The 25,822-nt window shown below is 35.8% G+C and overlaps 1 protein-coding gene across 6 annotated transcripts in view; it reads right to left on the bottom strand.

Moving 5' to 3' along the window:
* CD3H18orf25 (chromosome D3 C18orf25 homolog) overlaps nucleotides 1-25,822 on the bottom strand; it is an 84,441-nt gene that overhangs the window by 18,721 nt on the left and 39,898 nt on the right. For 4 of the 6 annotated variants that reach the window (XM_023241957.2, XM_023241956.2, XM_023241954.2 and 1 more), the window contains exon 3: nucleotides 5,868-6,050. The exons of the other annotated variants lie outside the window; for them this stretch is intronic. In XM_023241957.2, the coding sequence (XP_023097725.1) occupies nucleotides 5,868-6,050 (183 nt within the window). The remainder of the gene's footprint in view (nucleotides 1-5,867; nucleotides 6,051-25,822) is intronic. 6 annotated transcript variants of the gene reach the window in all.

Raw genomic sequence — 25,822 nt, 5'->3', positions numbered from 1 at the left:
TTTCAATAATAAACAAAAAAAAATATTTTTTTTAAATCAGTATCAAATAAAATAAGTAAGGGATACTGAGGAAAGTGATAGGGACTAAATACAAATTTCTTGGTGAATATTAACTCTAGACTAATGGTGTGAGAGTTGTGCCACATTTCCTGTCAGAGCCATTAGATAAAATGTGCCATTCAGATAACAAGTCAGCTGAGACCCCACCAAGTCTATGGGATGCCATGCTCTACAAGAGACACCAAGGCTTTCTCCAACGGCCAGGAATACATCCCCTCTTCTATCTATTTCAGACCCAGGACTATTAGTCCTTTTCTCTCAGCGTAACACTCTTCAGAATGCCATACGTTCCTCTGGGAGCTCCTGTGCAGGGCTTAGTTCTCTGGCCCCTGGGCCATCCTCCACTGTCATCCCTCCAACTCATGACCTCATAGGAATCCAATGACAGAGCAATGGCCAAAGCATACACAAAAGTGAGTCTCAAAGATGCTATGGAGTTCTCAAACTGTCAATGGCAATTAATCTTTCCTGTTTCAGGATAAGAATAAGTCCTGTAGAGAAAGTGTAAATACCACAATTACCATATATTAAACTGAAAGTAAATCACAGGACTTATATTTTATTGGGGCAGGAGGCCCTCTCTATGCAGCTCTTTGCCTGTGTGGCTCTTTGGAAAGATAACTTCATGTACTCTATAAGAAAATTCTAAATTTTCGTCCTCCCACTACAGACCTTTTCAACACACAAGTCAGAAAGAAACAGCATAAAAAAGTAACTAAATCATCATGGCAAACATTTTTTTTCTTTTTGTCTTCAAAGAAATAATGTAGCTACTTTTTTCTTAAGGACAAATCATTTTTATTTTTATTTTTTAGAGTGTGCACACATAAGTGGGGAGGGTGAGGGGGGGAGGGAGGAGGGAGAAGGGAGGAGAAGTGAGGAGAAGGGAGGAGAAGTGAGGAGGGGGGAGGAGGGGGAGGAGGGGGAGGAGGGGGAGGAGGGGGAGGAGGGGGGAGAAGGGAGAAGGGAGAAGGGAGAAGGGAGAAGGGAGGAGAAGGGAGAAGGGAGGAGAAGGGAGGAGAAGGGAGGAGAAGGGGGGAGAAGGGGGGAGAAGGGGGGAGAAGGGGGGAGAAGGGGGGAGAAGGGGGGAGAAGGGGGGAGAAGGGGGGAGAAGGGAGAGGGAATATCTTAAGCAGGCTCCACACTCAGCACGGAGCCTGATCCCATGACTGTGGGATCATGACCTGAGCCGAAATCAAGATTCAGACTCTCAACCAACTGAGCCACCGAGGCACCCCAATGTAGTTATTTTTTAAATCACAAATCTACTGAGGAAGAACTAGTCCTGAACTGATTTGCAGCACATTAAAGGAAATTATTACATACCGGATGACAACAGCCTATTAAGTATAAAAAAGGTTAATATCTCAAGTCACTATTCACTTAGTTTTAAACCAAGTAGTAAATTATTACCTTGTATTTAGTTTTTTCAGTAAGAATGTTTTAAGAAAGCTTTAAAAAGTAGGGGAAGAAGGGGGCCTGGGTGGCTCAGTCGGTTGAGCATCTGATTCTTGACTTTGGCTCGGGTCATGATCCCAAGGTTGTGGGATCAAGCTCCACGTGAGGTGCTGAGCGTGGAGCCTGCTTAGGATTCTCTCTCTCCCTCCTTCTGTCCCTCCCCCCACTCATGTACCCTCACTTTCTCTCTAAAATAATAAAATGAAAAAAAAATTTTTTTTAAGTTGGGGAAGAGAGGGTCAGAAATCTAAAATCATATATAGTCCATACAAAACAGGTAAAAATAAGTGGAACCTGAACAAATTTATCTCCTTCACAAGACTGCTACATTGACTTTAAAGTGCTAATAAGAGAAACATGGCCAATCTAGCCTAAATATAAAAAGCCCTACACTAAGAACAGGAAACAAGATTTGTTTCTCTGCACTACAACTAGTGTTATGGACAAATCCAGATTATCATCTGTATTTCAGGGATGGGAACATGTTCAATAACCTACCTTCTTGACAAAAAGGCCGATGGGAAAAAAAACTATCATTTCTGTATTAGTTTTAATTTCCTTGGGGCCCGGGGGAACACTCTAATTCAGTTTATCACAATTACAAGCTTTCTACACCAAGAGTACTTCAGACTTCTGCTGGTCTTAGCTTCATCTGCATTTACGTTCACAGTGAGCTATTACTAGCAATATATAAAAATTAAGCCATTTTCAGATCTACTGATAGTTTCCTAAACATGTCCAATGCAAGAGTTACCTGGGGGTGATTACCAAAAACAGGTTTTTCAGACCCCATACCAGATCTGCTTACAGAATCTTCAGGGAGAAATCTAGGATTCTGAATTTTTATCAGCACCCTGGGTAATTTTGACACCCAGGTCAAGTATCGGACATTCCTGTAGCCAGAGCAACTCATTCCAGGGGAGGACAGTAAATTAGAAATTCACAGATTAGGTCCATTAGTCACCTGCTTCCTTACTCAGCCTACTTCAGCATGAATATATTAGCATAATGCCCGCTAGCATTCCTGAAGGCCTGTGTGCTATATTCTGTACTAAGTACAAACAATCTTTCGGGGTGTATACTAGTTTTATTCCAGTTCCACAGACAGGGAAACAACTGTCATTTATTGGAGTTCACACAGTATGTGAGTGGCTGCTGCTTCAAAACAAGATGCTTGTTGGCAGCAAGCTGCCACCTACAACACTATGCGATTCCAGCACCAACCAAGAGAAAAGTAAACACATGGCAAGAGTTGAAATGGAAAGTTGAGATCTTCTGTTGACCAGTGGCTTTCTTAATTTCAATTCTTTTTATTGGTTAAAACTAAAACTAAAGAGTAAAAACTCTTTTGCATACTGGAACATCACATAATTGCTTAAGGATCCTAAACAGAGTGGGGCTGCGGGCATCATCTGAGATGCTGCTACTGATTAACCCCCTGAATAGTCAGTTCAGTGACTGGGTTTTTATTTTGTTGGGAGGGACAGTAGGATAACTCAGATTAACCATCAGAACATTTATCTTAAACTAAAACCACAAGAATGACATCTCATTGATGCTAACAGTTCAAATCTCAAAACTATAAAATTGGCAAACAAGCATAAATTCTGTTAACATTTTGTTGTGGCACTGTAAGTATATTCAAAATCTGCAAGATGGGTTCCCATTATGACAATTATATCAAGACTAGAGAATATTAGAAGTTTTCTTTATTACTCACACACCTGCATTGTCAGATTTAGAAAAAAGGACTTTCATGAGCCAATAAATGGCTTCATAAGAAAATGTCATCGGGATCTGTTGAACAGTGATGACCATGTCTTATGATATACAAAAATCTACACACAATTTATGGCCCAATACATACATATGTTCTCTATATATTATATCCTAGAGAAATTAATCACACACATGTATCAAGAGACATACAAGAAATGTTAATGGTAGCATCATTAGGAACAGCACTCTAAATGTCCAAAAAGAGAATGGGTAAGTCAACTGTGATATATTCATACAGTGAGTACTAAATAGTAAAAAATGAATGAACTAAAGCCATACTTATCAACGAGAATAAAACTTGAAATGTTGAAAAAAGTTACAAATGATTACCTTCTATGTAACAGCAATTAATATTAAAACATGCTTGTTTACAGATATGTAACAAATGCAGTAAAAATATAAATACATACACAGGAATACCAATATCAATACCAAATTCAAGACAGCTTTGGAGTGGAGAGGGAAAAGGAAGGGGAACAGAGTTGAAGCCATGGGTGTTCCCCCTCACATATTTTTGTCACATTTCATTTCTTAAGAATGGTGGTAAATACCTGAGTGATATACTCTTAAAATTTTGTATAACTGAGGGGTACCTGGGTGGCTCAGTTAATTAAGAGGTTAAGTGGTTAAGCTTAAGCGTCCAACTCTTGATTTCGGCGCAGGTCATGTTCTCACGGTTTATTGAGTTCGACCCCCATACTGAGCTCCATGCTGACAGTGCTCACTCACTCTCACTCTCTCTCTCTCTCTCCCCTGCTCACACACTCAGGCGCTCTCTCTCTCTCTCTCTCTCTCTCTCTCTCTCAAAATAAACTTAAAAAACATTTTTTTGTGTTACTGAAATTCAAAAACACAACCAAAAATAGAATTAAGTACACAAAGGCTAGTGATATTTTAAACAACCAAGCTAACAATTACTTGAATCTTAAAATGTGATGCTATCCCCAATGATGGTAACTTTAAGGATACTTTAAGACCCCACAACCTGCATTATTAGGTTGAAATATCTGAAACTGCTGGGTTATAGGTCAAAAAGTCAAATATTAACAATTCCATGTGGTTTAAACTAATATTAAAACTCTCTCTATAAAAAACAAAAGTTAAATTTTGATGTGTTCTCCAAGAATTTACTATGCAGTGGTCTCCATTTTAATGGAAAGACTAAGAAACAAGGAAATAAAACTGAAATAGAATGGACCATGTGTCAATGGATAAAATATGAAGATAAATTTCCCAGTATACAGAACAAATATATAACTTAGAAACACATATTGCACAAAATGTGGTCAACCTACTGTCCTTTGATATAAAATATTACTGCTTAATTTTTAAAAGTACTTACACATAATAAATCCTTAAAAGATCCTTGTTGAGCAAAGCAAGTCTTTATACATATAAAAATTGAAGTCCAGAGGAGAAACACCTTGTCCAAGGTCAAGGTCAAATAGTTAGCAGTCTAAACCTACTTAAAACTAAATCTAGGTCCTGCTCCAAAATTAGTCACTATAAATTAATCAGAAGTTCAACCAGAGATTTTTATTTTGTTCCAATCAAAGATTATGAAAGGAAGAATTAAGGACAAATGATCTGTGGAGTTCTGTCTTCTTTTTTATTTCTTAACAATTTCAGTATAATAAGTTCTAAGCCCATTATTATTTTTGCAAAACTCATTTGCCATAAACATATTTTAGGTAGTGATTTACAGGATTAGCTCATAAAAGCCAAGGCTATTTATAATTTAACTATAAAACTATATTCCTTCTGTAGCACTAAAGAAAATACACACTACAAAAGTAGTCTCTCCATCCCCTCACCCTCTTTTCTCAAACTTAAGAACTAGTGCTTTAAGAAAAAGGTTTAAATGAGAAAGAATGCTGAAAAAGTACTGAGGAACACACTGCAGGACAGTTGGAGTTGGAGGGAAGGTTTTTAAAAGTAATGCAATTTTTTTTTTAGTGAATAAATATCACTCTTCAGAATTATTATAGAGCCCAGATAAATTATGCAAGACAGGGATAGAGATTTTCCTGAGATACGAGAAGCAGAAACTGAAAGAAAAGGGTTGGAAAAGACAAACATGAGAACTACTGGAGAGGAATGGACAGGGACAGGGACACTGGCACCCCTAGAAGCAGAAGAAACAGTGCAGCCCTTCTTAGGAACAGCCCCAGGGGGCAGGTGTAATCAGCTCCCTCCCCGTACTGCAAGGTTGCTATACAGATTAAGTGAGGGAAACCCCTGGAGAAGGGGAGGGTGGGGGAGTATTAAGGTCATCTGAGTAGTTAACGTATGTTAAGCATTTTTAACCCAAGAAATAGGTATACTGAAATCTACCTGTGCCTACAATTAATTCTCATTTTTGCTTCCTTCATATTAGGAAAGATGAATGACAGACATGCTACCCACATCTCCTCTTCAGTTGTAAAGGGCACCCTGGATAGTCACAATCATCGAAAGCCAGATGTCTCTAGTTGGCCTGCTCTCCTCAGCAAGGTCCACTACAAGGAAAACAGCTGCCAGGACACATGCACAGTACACCGTTAGAGAAGGGGGAGGGGAGGGAGACCAACCTGCCTCCGCATTCAGCTCCTCTAGAAGCCCGCTGGTCCTCCAGGTAGCTCCTGTGTCCTGGCCTCCTACAGAATTACTGTGCTCTTGAACTACCGCAGCCGCCAATAAATTGTCCACATTTACCACTTCTGGGTCAGAGCTGGTGTCAGACATATCATAATGAGCTACAACTGGAGGTCCATCTAGGGAGGAAAGAAAATGTATACTTGTATCTAACTTGTGGGGTGAAAAATACTTCTGCAACTAAGAGCCCTCTAAATGCCAGTTGCCTTTATCTTATTACTCTACCTGGTCAGAAAAGCTGCACTTTATACATCTAATATTTTGTACATGATGTGAAAGTGGAAAAGATAACCCAAGCTTATAAGATGAGGGACACGTTTGAAAAGGAGAAAAGGAGTGTTATTATGAAGAACAGAAGACAAGACTGTACTGAACAAAGTTACACTGAATTCTCGTCACATTCCTATAGAGCAAAAGACTATGAAAAAGGAGAAGACTCCACAGAGAAAGTAAAACTGATTTTTTAAGGAAAAAAACTGATGCAAACTATTAAAAGTCAATTTATAGTTTTTCAGAGAATGAATCTAGTTCTTTCTCTTAGTAGCTAATACTTAAAAAGTCACTGTTAGATTCAAAGAAGAAAGTCAAATACATATTTTTCTATTCTAAAGAAATAAGGTTAACATTAGGAGCTCTACTTGACTATATCCAATAAAGCCCTTTAAAAATACCAGGGATCAGGGTACCTGGGTGGCTCAGTCAGTTAAGCACCCGACTCTTGGTTTCGACTCAGGTCATAATCTCACGTTCGTGGGATCGAGCCCCACATCGGGCTCCACGCTGAGCAGGAGCCTGCTTGGGATTCTCTCGCCCTCTCTGCCCCTCTCCCACTTGTGCTCGCCCTCTCTCTCTCTCTCTCTCTCTCTCTCAAAATAAACTTTAAAAAATAAAAATATCAGGGGTGTTATGCATTTTATAACAAAAAGACAATACTCTTTTCTACAAAAAGAAACACTTTTTCTACAAAAAGAAATACTTTTTCTACAAAAAGACAATACTCACAAAATCCACCTTCAGGATTTTGCTTGGGATGTCTTGTTAGGAATATCTAAATTTTCTTTTCCCTGAGAAAGACAACCAGCTCACATTCCAAGGCAACGATACGCAACCTTATGGGTTATTTTAGAGGAAGATATTAAAGTTCTAACTGGAAAAAAAAAAAAAAATCCCTTCTACCTCCAAATCACCCTAACTAGCCGAAAAAGGCAGCTGATTTCCAAAGAAATTAAACCGCAGTGATTCATGCTAAAATAACTCAATAATCATGCTTGTAGAATAGATACATGCTTTAAATGCTAATGCTACCCTTTTTCTCATAGCAAAAAACAAAAATAGAGTTTTCATTCAATTATGAAATACATCCCTTACTACCATCTCCATTTTAGAATAAAGCAGAAATAAAGGAATGCAGTTTCTCCCCCCAACAGCTATTTATAAAGTGCAGGCAAATTATTTATTTCCATAAAGATTTTTTAATATCAAGACTGTTTTACATTCAACACACCTATTTTATGAAACTCTGGACTATGAAGGAATACATATACCAATGACTCATTAAAATAGAACACAATGAAAGATTAGTTTTAATACAAGCATCCATTGTGTGAATTGTGACTGAACAAAACATGAAACACATCTGGGATATTTATCCCTTAAAGCAAAGGTCCCAAACCAAAAGTTTATGTAGCAACATTTTTAAAATAAAAATGACCAAATAAAAGCAAACGAGTTGTTAAGTGCCACTGTATAAGAACAGACATGTCACAATATGAAATTCTGACGATCATTACAATTTCAGTTGACTACTTAAAGATAATTTCCAATTCCCCCAAAAGGGTAAATCAAGTTCAGAAAATTCGATAGTGTAGCCTCAGTATCAGTTGGTAATGGATTTTAGCTCAAATAGCAAAAAATTAGTTTATGTTTGACGTTTTTCTTTTCTAAAAAAGAAAAGAAAGCTCTATTATTTATGGAGTTCTCGTCAGAGTTCAAAATGATTATTATGGAATCAAGATACTGTGTGATGTCCAAATACTTGGGTGCAGAAGATATGAGGGTCAAGTACAATATTGACTATTTGACCAAATGTTCTATTTTTAAAAGGGCTTTAGTTAAGTGTTGTTTTGCAAAAAATTAAAGATTTATTTTAAAATTTACACCACTAGTACCATTCACCACCTCTTGCTCTCACATCCCTCCCCCCTACAACCACCAAATTGAGGCATCAGGTCAACAGTCAAGTCAAAATTGTACCACTCCTACATGTAGAATCATGCAAAGAGTAGAGTTGTATATGTACATGCAGAGTTAACATCACCTACCCATGGAAATAACTTGTCTGAAAGTCTTCATCAGTAGGAAATACAAGCATAAACTTGTTATCTGGCTTCATTCTTGTATCTTCCATATTTCCAAACAGCACACCTTATAGCTTAGCTTAAATTTAGTATTCATCATAAACAAAGACAGTGATATTTTCATATTTTAATTATACTTAAAAGTTAAATTATTATCAGTGTCATTTCTCATTTCCAGTCTATCCAAAACAATGACAAGTCAGTACTATACAAACTTTAATAAAGGAATGGATGCCTTTCCATCTTTCTTCCAACTTGAAACCAAAATTAAGGATCTTATGTTCCAAGGTCATGTTACACTTATCATTAGCAAACCAAGATGAAATAAAGTAGGTTTAAAGCACTCAGCATTAGGGTTTGAACTTTAAACCACTAAGTAAATACGAGCTACCTGATGGTGATAATTTGTGATATTCTTTTAAAAGTGATTCTTGCTGCACAGCAGAAGTAAGAGACAGGTTAAGATCCTGTAGTAACTGTATCTGTCTTTTAAAAGAAAGAAAGGAAAAAAAAAGCTACAGAGGAGGAGCTGGGAAAATTCAGCACATTAATAAGAGAAGCAGCAACTATTCTTCCAATTTGACTCTAACAATTCATTACAGGATGGAATAAACATGGAGATACTGTCCTCTCTCCCACTTGATTTTTCTCTATACTGTGAGAACAAATGCACTGCTACTAAGATTACTTTGGCTTTCAAAAGCATCAAAATCGTCACTTCAAGTAAAGTTACACATGGAAACATTTCCAATTTAAAAATTAATCATTAATGTAAGCACATTCCATGTTACATTTAAGGATTAGCCAAACTACACATTCTCCCATCTGCTAAACTTGATGTCTGTCACAATCTTAAAACATAAATTTGTAATAATGACTTCCTAGTTTTTCTACAATCCTTAATAGCATATCTCTATAAAGGTAAATGTTAACACAATTAGTTAATAACTAATTGGCCTGTGGTTAATCAAAGTGCTGTCTCTCCTCCTGATCGCAAGATTTTGAAAATTTTGCTGCTCATTACAATTACAAGGCAAAAAATTAAAAGTCAAGCAATCCACTGACTTATGAACATCGATTCGTCCATTTTATGCTAGAAATAGGTTTGTACCCTCTCAACTACATCCTAGCCTACACACAGGTTCTAACTTTTCAAATAATAAAATACAGATGTATCTGTGTCATCACACATTTCTGACATAGTGAAGTTTACTCTTTTATGGTTAACCTTCTCTACTACTGTCATCAAGTGTTTAATTTTATGAATTAGTTTTCTTTCAACCTATTATTTTCTTCTTTAAAAAATGTTCTTTAAATCTCACTGAGAGAATGTGAAACAAAACAAAGAAGCAAAACAAAACCAAGATCCTTTACTGCATTTATCCCTGACAAACCCCTTTTAGAATTTCACTACCAAAAGCACAAAATTTTTAAAAATGATGTAAGGTAATACATAATTTACCACTCTTGTTTTACAGATGAGAGATCTGAGTCCTAATTAGGTGGAACCAGAAATGAATTACATTACAGTTGTTCAGTGTTGAGAGAACTGGAAATCTACAAGACGGAACAGCATAGGAAGTACGTACAGATTTTTGGCAGCCAACATACAGGTTGAAGTCCTGCCTACTACTACTTAGCTCTAGGACTCATTTCTTCACAGAGTTATGTCAAGAGTTAAAGATGACATACCAGCAGAATACTGGACCACTGCCCCATCTTTCCACTATAATTAGCACCTGCCCTATTTGTTTGCTTATCTTTACATGTAAATTCTACTCTACAGGGCCTGCATGCAAGAAGCTTTGAGAAAAGGGGCACCTGGGTGGCTTAGTCAGTCATGTGTCTGAATCTTGATTTTAGCTCCAGTCATGATCTCATGGTTCATGAGATCGAGCCCCACGCTGGGCTCTGTGCTGACAGGGCGAAGCCTGCTTGGGATTCTCTCTCTCTGCCCCTCCCCCTTCTTTCTATCAAAATAAACAAACTTTATTTAAAAAAAAAAAAAAAAAAGCAGGATCAGCTATGAGAAAACATCCCTGCCTGGGTTGGTGCCTCACACTGGTCATAGATTAACCCCACTTATTAAGCAAATGCTTTCCTGGGATTACTGAGATCTTCACAAATGGGCTTTTGTACGTTTCTTTTTGTCTGAAGTGTAATGTCAGCTTGGGTGTGTTCATACAAAAGTGTTTCATACCCAAACAGAGATCATTTTTGGATTATTTCATATTTTGCACCATCCTAGCCTACAGAGCCTCCCACTAACACAAGTGTCAGTCTCCCAGTATGAGGTCTAATTAGATCTGAGAGATGGGAATTCCTCTAGTATCTCAGACACCCTAGAAACGCACTCCTCCTTCTCTCTCTCTATTGGTTAAGTCTTGGGCCCAAGGAAAGGTGGGGCAATGGCCCAAGACACACTGTGCCCCTTCAACTCCCATTTCTGTAACTATAGTAATATACAACAAAGCTCAGAGAAAATTCCTTCTGTCCTCCCCAGTGTAGCCAATCTCCTGAAACCCCTCACTAGGAGAGAAAAAAAATCTATCTTGTTACTGCGAAATGATCCCATATAAGCTCTACTGCCACAGTCATTAAAGGGCCTATGCCCAGGGCCATTATCTATCTACAACATCATGAGAAAGGTGGAAATCACACTTGGCCTCAATCCAGATAGTCAGATTCAAAAAAGCTACACCTGAAAGAAGCATTCTTAGGAATTGCCTAGCCAAGGGGTCTAAGAAGGGAGAGTATATGTGGCAGTGGGCAAGTGAGAGAATGCAGTGTGGGGGGAAAAAGGAATTGAGGGGAAGGACAAACCTGAAGAGCTGCAGGAGGAAATTTGCATTTTGGCGGAAACTACTCAAGAAAAAAGGCATTTTCATTCCATACCAAAATACTTACCAAGGTGAAAATCTGTATTTGCGAATATAAGAGAAAACATACTCGAGAATACTTATGCTGTATTTTTATTACTATCAAAAATATATATGCACACATAGAACAATGTGAAAAAAAAAAGCAGTCATTTTCAAAGCAGCTGTTGAAAAAGACAAATAATTACATCTACCAGAAAAAAAACAAAAAGCTACACAGAAAAGTGCCATCTCTAAAAAAACAGCTTTAAATACCAAAATCTGTGTGTGTCTATTTTCTCCAGAATAATATCAAATGCTATTTCAGTAAAAAGAAAAATGTCTGAGAAAACAGAGCTAAATGGAAATCAAATGCAATATACAATGAAATTTTATGTTTAGGCATTAAATCATTTTCACTTTTTTAAATTTTTACTAATTTGTTTAAGTAATCTCTACACCCAATGTGGGGCTTGAACTCAATATCAAGAGTCGCATGCTCCACTGAGCCAGCCAGCCAGCCAGGCACCTGGCATTATGTCATTTCCAAAATAAAACTGTTTTTGTACTTTTTTCATTCTACTCATCTCAATTATTAAAATTTTAGACATTATAAAGTTTGCAAGGTGGGAATAAAGTTTTAAGGACTACATCTGTCCTTATATCATACTAGTAAATGACAGGTCATTTTGTTCACCCAGGAAAGTTACCTATGATACTGATTAAGAGTTAATTTTGAGAGGATCAAAGATGAGGTAAAAGCAAATATACAAGATTATCGGAGTAGTTAGAAAGTTGATCTCAAGAAAGAAAATTTCATTTTAACATTTCACCACTAACTACAAAGTTGGGAAAATTGGGAGGTTATTCATAACTCGGGTCACGTATCTGGATATTCAACAAAACCTAAAAGTTCGGAAAACAGGGCACCTGAAGAGGTCACCATCTTTCAATTTATCTTCCTATTTCAGAAACAAACTCATGACCTACTGCTTTGAGGATTCAGAGAACAAAACTGAAATATCTGTACCATGTACACAAAGAACACAAAAATTAGATATGATTTTAGCCACATCTCCATCTCTATGATCTCTGTTAAAGATATCTCCATTCCAGCTTTCTGATTACTCCCTGAAGCAGTCTAAACTCTATTTTCCAAATATTCCTCAATTTTTAATAGGATAACTCAGTAGAACATGTAAAGAAAAAGAATCTCAACCTTTTATGTTAACTGGTATTATTACCTTTTTCAATAGAGCAATTACAAAAAAACCTGAAAATCATCTCAAAAACATCATGTAAAATCTATTAATTATTCTGACCACAAACTAATATTGCATAATGGAAAAGCAGGTTTCTTGACTCCCAAACACCTAATGTGAATTAACTGGTAGACAATCACTAATATAACAACCAATGCTATCCTCAATAGAGTAACAAGAAACATTTCTTTTTTGAAACTTTTATTTATCTAGATTAATTGTTACACTTCAAATGCAGTTAGGTAAAATATATAAAGAAAGTGCAATAAAATAAAAATCAGTTATTTAATAACATTCTTTCCAAATCTCAAAGTTGTAAGAGTTTATTACCAAAGAATACACTTCCTCATAGATTATTACTCCTTCATTTTTTAGGATGTCTTCTATTTTATGTTGTAGTAAATTTAATATAAGATCTACTCAATGCCAGTAATAATAGTTTGTTTTCAATCCCCACCAACCTTCCTAAAAGTCAGAGAAATTAAAAACAGAAATTAAAAAAAAAAATGAAAAGTGTAGAAACTCCGAAGTTATTCACGTTGTGTACAATCCATGTATCATACAACTGTTCTGGACAAATTAAAAAAACAAATTTCTTATCTGTACACTGATTAAGGACATAGATGCCATTTATGGAGAGGATTTTGAGAAGAATTTTTCTTCGAGAACAATTTTTACTGAACAATTTTCATAGTAAAAAAATTTTAAGTTTAATAAATTTGCTCAAATTGTTTTGATGCTGTATTTTCTAACATGTGGCATTCCACAAAATCTCTTTCACTGTGCTCTCACTGTATCATTTAAATAATTCAAACTGGAGAGGGAAATAAATATAAGCTAAACAAAATGTAACAGGTACAATTACTTTAAAAGGTCACCTTCTATGAGACAGCTTGCCTATAATCTGTTATTCTAAACAAATGATGACAGGAAGAAGCCTGTTCACCACCTTACCTACAACTTTCATGTAGCTGTATCATTAGGCAAATTCAGCTGTATATTAAAAATGAAAATTATCAGTGATATCAATTTGGGTGCTTTATTTGCTCAACAAAAGGATTCACTACAGCATTTCTTCCATTAACAAGCAGATTTAATCATTTAAAATTATTTCATTTCTAATATTCTGACTTGCACACAAATTTTAAGTAATAAATCTTATGTAAATTGAGATATACCTAGACTCAGAGACCTGGGTCTCTGCTGTTAAATCTACATAACACTGTAGAATGACAAAAGCAATGAAGCAAAATTATCCTTTTACTCAGTCTGCTAGTGAAATACACAAGAGATCAAAAACCTTTACATGACAAAAACAAAATCCATAAAGTAACTTTTTTCTCCAATTTTATCACCCCAACTAGGTTTATATGTGGGCAACTCTTACATACATGAATGGATATTATATTAATAAAAATCCCTGTAGACTATTCCATTGTTATCTGTCTCCAACAACTTGTCAAATGTAACAATAAAAAAACACAAAAATTAGTTATTTCAGAAGTGGGCATATGTGCACACGTGCAGACACACACACACAGACCAGACCCCTTGAGATAAGGCTCAATCCTCTGACTTGGTAACAAGAAAAAAGTTTTTTTTTCTCTTGGAGCCCCAAAATGATAGAATCCTTTATTCTAAGTTAAAAAAAAAAAAAAAACACTTTATACAAGATATTAAATCTTAAGATTTTCATTGTGTTGTGTTCTAAATTGAAATTTTATTTGGGCTTTTATTACACTCATTTTTAATGATGCGCACAAAATATGCATCAATACAAGTAAGACAGTTATTATCTAACAAGTGGCTCAAATAACCAGATCGTTCTAATCTGGTTAAATACTCTTAAAATGATTAAAAATCTAATATCCTACAACACTGAGTTAGTACAAACTAGGCAGAAAGTAGTCTGTAGACAGATTATCAGAAAACACATTTATCTTTAGTGAGGGGATAATGCCCCCTTTTAAATATCATCACCTAATTTCATGTGTACATATTAGAGAAATGGGATTTTATTCTTAAATAAAAAGTATTTCAACGACATCTAGATTAATGTTTTAGGTTGAAAGAAATTTCTTCCAGCATTAGCCCTTTCTATACTACAAAGAGGTCCAAACAGGATACATTCCTTAACCTTCTTAAAATTCTAGGAAAATTAAAGGAATTCAAAAGAAAGAAATTAGGGAAGACCACTAGGCACTTCTCAAACAATACATACACGTACATAAAAATGCCACCACATAATCCATAAGTGATTCCCACTTCTTCGTTTTAGTACTTAAACGTACAACAGTCTCCCTTTAACCACGGTTTCACTGCCATGATTTCAGTTACCATCAGTCAACAATGGTCCGGAAACAGATGATCTTTCTCCTGACAAACGGTCAGAAGGTCAAAAGTAGCCTAACACTACATCACAGTGCCTGTATCATTCACCTCACTACTTCTCCTCACATACGCATTTTATCACCTCACATCATCACAAAAAGGGTAAGTGCAGTACAATAAAATATTCTGAGAGACCACATTCGCATAATTTTTATTACGATATATTGTTATAATTGTTGTATTTTATTATTGTTGCTCATCTCTTACTGTGCCTAATTTATAGATTAAACCTTACCATACATATGTTTGTATACGAAAAAACAATTTATAGGGTTCGGTACTATCTGTGGTTTCACGCATCCACTGGGGTCTTGAAACATAACCCCCACAGATGAGGGGGTATAATCTTAGGGATACAGGCTTTGCCTCACTGAAGGAGAATTCAATAATCCAAAACAGCAGTTATTTTTTAAAAGTTCAATACTGGATATTTCTGTAAATATATGTAATACAGAAACAAAATTTTTTGAAAGAGCAATTTTTAAATTGTGCAATCTGGACAAGGTGTAACCATTTAATGCACAACTCATATAAAAACTTACTGTTTTTCAAAATAATATTTCCTATAACAGCTCACATTTTAATTTTCAAGGCACTGTGAGAAACTAAAAATCAGGATAAAATTTGTACGTATGTTTCTGCTTCAAAATTATTAAGGTTAAGCACTCCAAACCACAAAATTTCAGATTTTACTTTAGAATAAGTTTTAATATTTGAAACATATTCTACGAATTAAATCAATACATCCTGGTTTCCTTTTTCTACCAAAACCTCTTTCCACTTCTTTATCCAAAATTATGTAGAAAGGTGTCCCAAATTATTAATGTTTAACACCTTCTCAAATATCCTAAATATCATTCTTACCTAGAATATCAATTATTATAACCTATGTTTGAGGAGCGCCTGGGTAGATCAGTTGGTTAAGTGTCTGACTCGAGTTCGGCTCAGGTCATGATCTTGCGGTTCCTGGGTTTGAGCCCTGTGTCAGCGTGTGGAACCTGCTTGGGATTCTCTGTCTCCTTCCTCTCTCTGGCCCTCCTCCCACACAAAATAAACAAATAAAACCTATGTTTGATAGTTCTAGTCCACTAAAACTTTTTCATTTTTCTCTTAAAGGCAAAAAGTATATCTATAGACTTTTTGCTCAATTATCTAATAACAAAAACTATAATATATTCGGTCAATACTAGGAATAATTTGTGTTCTTAAAAGATGAATTATTTTAAAAATAAAAAGCATCAGTACATCCTTAATATATCAAATATTAAATCATGAAACAAAAAAGAAACCTGCTAAGTACTTGAAACAGTTTATACATGCATTAAAAAGTAGTCATGTTAACATGCTGAAATTAACTTTTTAAATTTATTTTTTTAAGTAGGTTCCATGCCCAATGGGGGGTTTGAACTTATAGCTCTGAGATCAAGAGTCACGTGCTCTACCGACTGAGCCAGCCAGGCACCCCTATATTGACATTTTTTATGCCTAAAACTCCATGTCTAGCAAAATCAGTGATCTCAGGAAGAAAATGAAGACAGAACTTCCCTGAAAATATCTCAAATTCAAATAATGACCGCAGATTAGTTAAAATCTAGTCAGTCATCCCAAACCAATGTTCTTCCTGTTGATATAAAACTTAATCTAAAAATAATACTAGCTGAAGTAATTTACAAATGTTGTATTATCATTTCAGAGAAAAATACATCAGTTATAATTAACTCCTATCATAGTTTATGTTGAAAATTCATACTAATGTTATGTAAGAGCTTAGCTGATGTTAAGAAATTTATTGCAAGTTGCACTGGTGTTTCCAAACTTACTCCTATTTGTCAAATATCAAGTTCAGGAAATCTGACCATCATTACACAATTAAGAGACTTCTAGTCTTTTTCATCAATTCCTATACACATTCTTCAAAGAGACCTGAGAACATTAACGCCTCCCGCAAAGTTAACTCCCAATTCTTACCCATCAGGTTCTAAAACGAAAAAACCAAATCACACAGTTTATTTTTCAATTCAAAACTAGAAAAGGAAAAAAAAAAGTTGGCTCGGTCTATTACAGTTAATTTAAAAATTACAAATATTTGGATAAAGAACTAAATAGAAAATATACTAATAATTTTCTAAGTTACTGATAAATTCTTAAAATACTGACCATTTTCTGAGTAAAGTTCCTGATAAATTATTAAAATAAAGGTCTTCATTGTTATATAAACCACCTATCCTTCCTCTTACAAAACAGAATTAGTTTTTCCAACGTTGCAAATTCATTAAGTATTAAAATAATTAATCTGTTTCATATTGAGAAGTTATGAAATTATAAATTTGAAGGGAAAAACCAATAAATTTTTATTGTAAGGAAATCCAGTAGAAAGCAAAATTTGAAACAAAAACAGTATTAGCAAAGTTACATATTCTTACTAAAAAATTTCATCCTAATTTAGTGGCTTCTCACCAACCCAGAAAACATAAAATACCAGTATTTCCCAATCTCAGGCCACACATAAAAACAGCTATCATACTGCAAGACTTTCAATCCTGTGATATTTTCTCCCCTTTGACATACTCTGTGGGCCCTTTAACATGCCAAAGGGCCATTTATTTTCAGTCCGGGGATTAAAAACAAAATTAAATTGGTAGTACATTAGCTCATACAGTTAGTCACTAGTAACTTAAAAACCCATTTAATACATACGCTTAACAGAGTGACCATTTCATCTATTTCCTCTAGAGGTACTCTTTACATCAAGATACCAGACAATTTCACTGAATGATGTCTGCCAGGTTACTGCCTCAGGCAGTGAGCTTTAAGTTAATGCTCAAGATAAAAATTCATCTATGTAGCAATGAAAAGTCCTCATGCAAGCAATCAAACTCTGTTCTTATCTGCTTTCTCTACAATATCTTGCATAGTAGGTACAGAGTGTATATATCCTCAAAAATTAATCATTCTTCCTACATACAAATGTTACTGAAAGTTGTAATTCATTAAAGACTAGCAACAAATGCATTCATTAAATGACATATGGAAGAATGACATAAAAATGTTCATGCAGTGCATTCATCATTTATGATCTTCAGAGTGGGATTAATTATATGATTCCCTCCTTTGGAATCAGAAAAGAGTCAACAATGTTTGGGGAGAATAAATGTTAAGAGATTCTCAAAGAATTCACTACTTACCTATCTGGATTCACTAACATTCCCTATCTTATATTTTATTTATGTTTTTGGCATGAAAAAAGCATAAAGATGAGGATCACTCCTATTATCGTATAAATGTGGTTCTATGTTCCAACCATATGTAATGAAACACAAGCTAAAATTATCCAACTCTGCTGTTTTGAATATCTATTTTTTTTAAAGGAACTGTTTACTATTGTACTTTTTAAAACACCATCAAAAGAAACTTACAATAGCCAAAAGCATATTCCTTCTTACACAATCCAAAAAGCAGATAGTTAACACAATTGATTTCTGTGATAGATTCAAAGCTTGTTCTGTAATATTCCCATTTTTGGTCAAGTTAACTGGAAAATGTTGTCTTTGGGAATTCTACTGTACTGTCAACATTTAAACAAGTTGCACAAGAAGCAAAGGGTTGCTGTGATAGTTCTTGGAAATCAGGCATCTGCATGCCCCAGACTGGGTGAGAAGGGTAATTCTTTGGATGACTAGTTGCATTTTAAGTTCCCTGGGTTCGACAGCTGCTTGTTCTCTTCACCAGTGTCAAGGTGAGTTAGCTCTTCCATCCACACGCAAAATTTCTCCTCTGTCTGCCTCTGCATCTTGGAAAAACAGCCCATGGTCTCTTCTAGGATGCTGCCCATGCAATTCCTATCATACACAGCATCCCTGTCAAATAATCCTGGAATTTCCCCGGGTGCTCCTTCAGTTCCCCCAGCATGACTGAAGTCAGCTTTAAAGACATTGAGGCCATTTGATAAAACATCATTAATTCAGAAAATTGTATTTTTATTAAGACAAGCTTATTCAGGAAAATGACTTGAGCATTACTAAGAAGAGCCATATAAAGCACTGATAAGCAGCACTTAAATTAACTAAAGTAATTCTGAGAAAAATTAAGTAACACTACCATTTTTCACAGCTTCAATATTATTTGCCCAGTAAAACTTGTATTCTGTTACTATACAACTAATCATTAATCTGTAACAGTGGTTTTCAACCTTTGCTGCACATAAAAACCTGGAGTGGTTTAAGAAATACCAAAACCTAGGGCTCCCAGGCATTGAAGGTTTGTTTTATTTTGTTTTAAGCTCTCCATGTGATTTTATTGTGTACAACCTCAGTTGAGAACCACTGTATCCTTGAGTATTTTCACGGTCTAGACTTCAAAACTCTAAAAGCTATTTTCACAGCTGACCCCTAATAAATCAGTATACAATTAATTCTCAACTGATTCTTATCAAATGTTCCTACATGATGTTAAAAAATATTCCTTATAGAAAACCATGCAAAGGATATACACAATCCATGTATATACCTTTGGGTCAGCTTTTGTTACAAACCCTGGTCTATGCAAGGTGCTAAATTTATGCCTTTGAAAAACAAAACAACAACAAAAAAAGGTTCTGTGTTTAAGTTTAGGATATGCTACAAATCATATCCTCCCCCTCTTAAAAACACATTAATGTCTCTGAGTTGTACTGCAGTAAAGAAACCTGTTTCCACATGGTCCAGCACTTTTCCAAATGTGTGAAGAGTCTACAGCTATTAATATCCAGTAAGAAGTCATTTCATGGTATTCCAGTTTAGGATATGCAGTTTTACATAGTTTTATCCTTGAACTAAGTAAGGTTATCTTTGGTCTGGACTGATCCCATAGAATTTGGGTTCCCAATAAAACTAATTATGCTGATGGGGCGCCTGGGTGGCTCAGTTGGTCGGGCATCTGACTTTGGCTCATGTCATGATCTCACAGTCCATGAGTTCCAGCCCCACGTCAAGTTCTGTGCTGACAGCTCAGAGCCTGAAGCCTGCTTCGGATTCTGTGTCTCTCTCTCTCTCTCTCCCCTTCCCCCCTCACACTCTGTCTCTCAAAAATGAATAAACCTTAAAAAAAAAAAATTAAAACTAATTATGCTGAACTCTTCATTTCTTTAGGGAGCTACTAAAAATGTTACCTCTTCAAAAAATAAGTAAATAAAAAATAAAAATGTTACCTCTTCAGACCACTCGGGACTACTGTACTATCTAAAATAGCTTTTTGACCCCATTCCTAGTCAATCTTTATCTCTTATATCCTGCTTTATTATTTGTAGTGTATATTCTGACAGCATATGATGAATTCACTTATTATCTGTCTGCTCAAAAAAGATGAAGTTTCATGAGAGCAGAGACTTTTCATTCACTACTGCACTCACATGCTGCAAAGCAGGTGCTCATATATTTGCTGAATAAATGAATGATGGAATCAATCAACCTTGGCCTTATACCATGTACTTATAGCAAGAAGTCTTACGAAGAACAGCCCTATGAAATGCTCTATAGTATTTACTCCAGGGTATTTCTGAAAATATGGTTCACTTTATGTCATAGTGGCTTTTTATGAAGATGCAAAAGAAAAATTTCCCAGGTCTCAGTATCAAGAATAGCAGTGTTTCTCCTAGAAAATGAGAACTATTTAATCAGCTTTGCCACCTCCTCACAATGCCTAAAAGGCTATGGAAAAATTTCTGGCCCATACTTAGCAAATAAAAACCTCATGTAGTTTATTATTCTCTAAGTTCATATTATTCCTTTTCCCCTGACTACTCCATCCCTTGTCCTCACGTTTTAAAAAAAATCTTGTTTACACAAAACATCCTCAAGAGGAACATACCTTTCCCCAAAATTTGTATTTGGCTTATGGAAACACTAAATGGAATTTATTTTTTTTTTAATTTTTTTTTAAACGTTTATTTACTTTTGAGACAGAGAGAGACAGAGCATGAACAGGGGAGGGGCAGAGAGAGAGGGAGACACAGATTCTGAAACAGGCTCCAGGCTCTGAGCGGTCAGCACAGAGCCCGACGCGGGGCTCGAACTCACAGACCGCGAGATCATGACCTGAGCTGAAGTCAGACGCTTAACCGACCAAGCCACCCAGGCGCCTCTAAATGGAATTTAAAGAATATGAAACTTTCTTTAAGCAGTTTATCCATTATAAATGCTGGGGGAATTTAAATATATAGGACAGGAAATTAAGATGGCTACTTGGATCTGTTTCAGATTCTGGCACTTAGTTTTCAACAAACACTGAAAAATGGGTATTTAAAAGCTAAATTCAGAACATTGTGTAAGATTGCTTATGCTAGGGACAGTGAGATAAGTTGTGGCCTTGTAGAGATGACTATCAGCAATAAACACTGGTAAATAAGACATTTTAAAGTCTTAAAATCAAGGACCAATTAATTATACATTTGTCAAGACCCACAGAATGTACAACACCAAGAGTGAACCCTGATGTAACTATGGACTCTAAGTGATAATGATGTCAATGTAGGTTCATCACTACCTCTGGCAGGGGATGCTGAAAAGGAGGAGTCTGTACGTATGTGTTGGCAGGGAACATATGGTAAATCTCTGTACCTTCTTAGTTTTACTGTTAACCTAAAACTGCTCTAAAAAATAAAGTCTATTTAAAAAAAAACAGGGACCATATTATAACTTTAAACACATGTATGTCCTTTTATTAATACTAAGATATATCCTATTTTGAGAAAAAGATTTACTGAAAGCAAAGCTTATGCTTTTGCATATACAAAGTTAATATAGGCACTCAACTTTAAGGAGTTAGGAAAAGCAGGTGGAAAATAATACCTTAGTGCTTTAACATGAGATTACCAAAGGACACCCACCAGTAAGACTTCAAAGCTGCCAAATTTAAGATCACATTATCCAAACACTGTACCGAGAAACAATGCATGCTTTTAAAACAATCACTTAAATGGAATAAAAGAAAAAAGTGCTTATACTTGTTAAATTAATACAGAACTGTGCTATAGATTTTATAACTAATAGGATTTTTAAAAACTAGAGTCCACTGTTCAGAACTTGATACCCATTAACAATAACGCAACTCAATTGAGACAGATAACCAGTTTCACAATGACTTTTAACTATGTAGGAGACTTAACATCACCACTTAACTGAGTAGCTCTCAGCCCTGGCTGTTCACTGTAATCATCTAGGGAGCTTTAAAAATGCAAGATCTCAGGGCACCTGGGTGGCTCAGTCGGTTGAGCATCCAACACTTGATTTCAGCTCAGGTCAGGATCCCAGGATTGTGGGATCGACCCCTATGTCGGGCTCCATTCTGAGCATGGAGCCTGCTTAGGAGTCTTTTTCTCTCTCTCCCTCTGCCCCTCTCCCCAGTGCTTGCTCGCTCGTGTGCTCAAATTTAAAAAAAAAAAAAAAAAAAAAAAAAAAATGCAGGGCACCTGAGTGGTTCAGTCAGTTAAGTGTCTGACTTTGGCTCAGGGCATGATCTCAGGGTTCATGAGTTCAAGCCCTGCATCAGGCTCTGTGCTGACAGCTCGGAGCCTGGAGCCTGCTTTAGATTCTGTGTCTCCCTCGCTCATGTGCTCTCTCTCTTTCTCTCTCTCTCTCTCAAAAGAAAATAAACATTAAAAAAAAAATTTTTAATGTATTATCACATATACATAAAATCTAAAATAACCAAACTCATGAAGTAGATTGTGGCTGAATAGGGAGATGGGTGAAGGTGATCAAAGGGTATAAACTTCCAGTTATAAGATGAATAAATTCTGAGGATGTAAAGTACAGCATGGTGACTACAGTTAAGAATGCTGTATTGTATATTTGAAAGTTGCTAAGACGGCAGATCTTAAAAGTTCTCAACATACATATTATAACTACGTGAAATAACAGAAGTGTTAACTAAGCTTACTGTACTAATTATTTTGCAATTTATACATACACCAAAGCATCACATTGTACATCTTAAACTTACATGATGTTGTATGTCAACTGTATCTCAAAAAAGCTGGGAAAAAATGCTGATGCCTTGGGTAAGACCCAGAGATTCTGATTTAATTGGTCTGGAGTGGGGCCTGGGCATCATTAGTTTTAAATGCTCCCAAGTGAGTCTAACATATTGTTAGGTTGAAAACTACATGGATTTTACCTGCACTGATTGCATTTACTAAGCTGAAAATAGGCAGTTTTCACCTGATTGCTACATCTCGGTATTTTGTTATCAGTGTATTTAGTGAGTGTCCAAAATAGCTACCAAAATACAGTAAGATTACAAGAGGCTTAAAATGAGAAAGTGGGGCTTTTACCCACTTAATATGCAATCTAGGAAAAAGGTTATGGGACTGCTTATGTGGGTTTGGGGTCATCTCCGTGAATTCCCAATGCTTAAATCAATATAAACAATTTTCCAAGTAATTCAATCCCCAATAGGCTAAGAACCCTCGCAAATCAACAAGAAAAACAAATGTGGCAGGAGGAAAATGTGCAAAGAACATGAACAGAACGTCTGCTGAAATAACAAATGACCAAACAGAATTTTTCAGCCTCACTAGTGATCAAAGAAATGCAAATTAACACTAAGATACAATTCTTCCATGAAATCAGCAAGACTTTTTAAAATATATTCAACAGAAAGAATATAATGCAACGAATACACAAACTCCTGAACGCAATAAACAATATATTTTAAAAAGCAGTTTGGCAATTATGTGCCAAGAGCCTTTAAGTATTCATACCCTTCCCTAATAACAAAATAAAAACAGCCCAAAGGACCAACACTGGGGAATTTATTTTATGGTTAGCTAAATGATTCAAAATCCATACACTGTAGGGAGAATATTATATTTTGTTAAAAAGTTCAAAACCCAACTTTAAGAGAGAAAGGAAGATGGACATATATATATTGTGATAGTTTTGTTACATATCATGGGAAGGCAACATACTCAAATGTTAACAAAAGTAGAATTGTGACTTTAATCTTCTACTTCACATTTTTTCTATTTTCAAAATTTTCTACAAGGCATTTACTACTTAAAAAAAAATTCTTTTTCATTTCCAAGCATGAGTTAATTGATCAAGCCTAAGTCTTTACCTCAGAAAAACTGTGAGCTAAGATGATAGTGTATCATGATGCATTTCAGTGCATAAATGTGTATGGTGAGTAAGGGGTACTGAGATCCTGGCTTCACTGGGGCTGAGCCTGGCCACATGGACTGAGAATTCAGGTGATCTTAGCCAGTTGTCCTCAACAGCCCTCCTCCTCCCCACAACATTCTCCAAAACAGATCAATTAGATTTTCTAAATGCAAACCTGCCAAGACAACTGACCCTTACCTACGAAGGCAGATACTATTTTGGTACCTCAATCTGAAAAGGCATTCATATGGTAGACTATTAAACCACACAAAAGCACATCATTATAGCCAAGACAAGATGAAGCCACCCTGAGGTTTAGTCTATGCTAAATATTTATCAAAAATAAGTTACTAGAAAAACTTTTCCTTGCTGTCCACGTACACTGATGGACACAAGTTAGTCTGTTCAGAGAACTAATTTCTTGAACTTAATGAAGTCTGATGTCCATTACTCATATTCACTAAAATCAAAATTCCCTGCAAGAGCATACTTTACAGAACTAGTCTCAACTTAGAGTGATTTTACAGAGAAGTGACATTCTGTCCCATCCCTTCCCCCATCACCAGAAGAAATAATGCTCTCACCATAAAACTGCAAAGAGTGATCAAGAGTACAAAAAGGTCATCTATAAAGATAAATGAGACATTTGATTAAAAGCCTCAAATACCCAAGACTACCATGAAGCATTTTCACATTAATATTCACTACAAATACTCTTTGTTTGCTCATCTCTAAGTTCCTCACATGCAAGAACTGCCCGAATTATCTTGATATGGTATCTCCAAACAGATTCTTAAAACAGCAATATGGGGGCGCCTGGGTGGCTCAGTCGGTTAAGCGTCCGACTTCGGCTCAGGTCATGATCTTGCGGTCCGTGAGTTCGAGTCCCGCGTCGGGCTCTGTGCTGACTGCTCAGAGCCTGGAGCCTGTTTCAGATTCTATGTCTCCCTCTCTCTCTGACCCTCCCCCGTTCATGCTCTCTCTGTCTCAAAAATAAATAAATGTTAAAAAAAAAAAAAATTAAAAAAAAAGAAAAAAAAACAGCAATATGTTCTCAAAGACTTCAAGGAAAGAATGACTTAGTGTGGATGCTACGCTGCCTGTCAGTTAACTAAAAACCAAAAATCCTCATAAACCTCTGTTTCCAAATATCAAACTCAATTACTAATAAGCATGATCAGACACTGTACAAGTCTGCGTCGTTATCTTCACTCTTTAAAAGAAAATGCATTAATTGTAAATTATTTGGCATAAGAGAACATTTAGCATAATTCCTTCAATATTTATCCTAACAAAGCTTATAAATGAAGCATTTTCTGAATTACTAAATCAGTTGTACCTTGATGAAAAAGTATAACAAGAATCTCAGTTTCTACTTTTCCTCTGGATTTTCATTCTGTGTAAACAGCTTATTCAAATTTCAAAATCTAAGAGATTCCATCAGGTACATCCAGTTTAAGTTCACCTGAATGTCCATGTTGCTGCCCTCAAGTCAGTTCATAATTTATCCTATCTTTACAATTTATATAACTCTTTAACAACTGCCCTAGCTATAAGGTTGAGTATATCCCCTTCCTGAAGTCATAATGTGACTCAGGAAACTGAGGGGTACATTATTATTACATTACAAATGCACGCTGTCACAATTTTTTAGGGGTAGCAATATAGACAGTTGAAATGAACTTCCTAATATTTAAACTTAGGCTGTTCCCTCTTTTGCGCTTTGCATACCCACCTATATGAACAGTACCTCCTGAAACATGTGGTGTGCAGTGTAGGCAGTCATATACAGTGGCCCAGCACCTTACCTACCATTTGATTCTCTGGGGTTACCTTAGAAAATTCCACAAACTTTCAAAAGCCACAAACTTACTAAGTGGTGTAAG

The sequence above is a fragment of the Felis catus genome, chromosome D3, assembly GCF_018350175.1.
Source record: "Felis catus isolate Fca126 chromosome D3, F.catus_Fca126_mat1.0, whole genome shotgun sequence".
NCBI classification, from domain to species: domain Eukaryota; kingdom Metazoa; phylum Chordata; class Mammalia; order Carnivora; family Felidae; genus Felis; species Felis catus.
The sequence above is the reverse complement of the archived record's forward strand: the minus strand, read 5'-3'. Positions and strand labels throughout refer to the sequence as shown.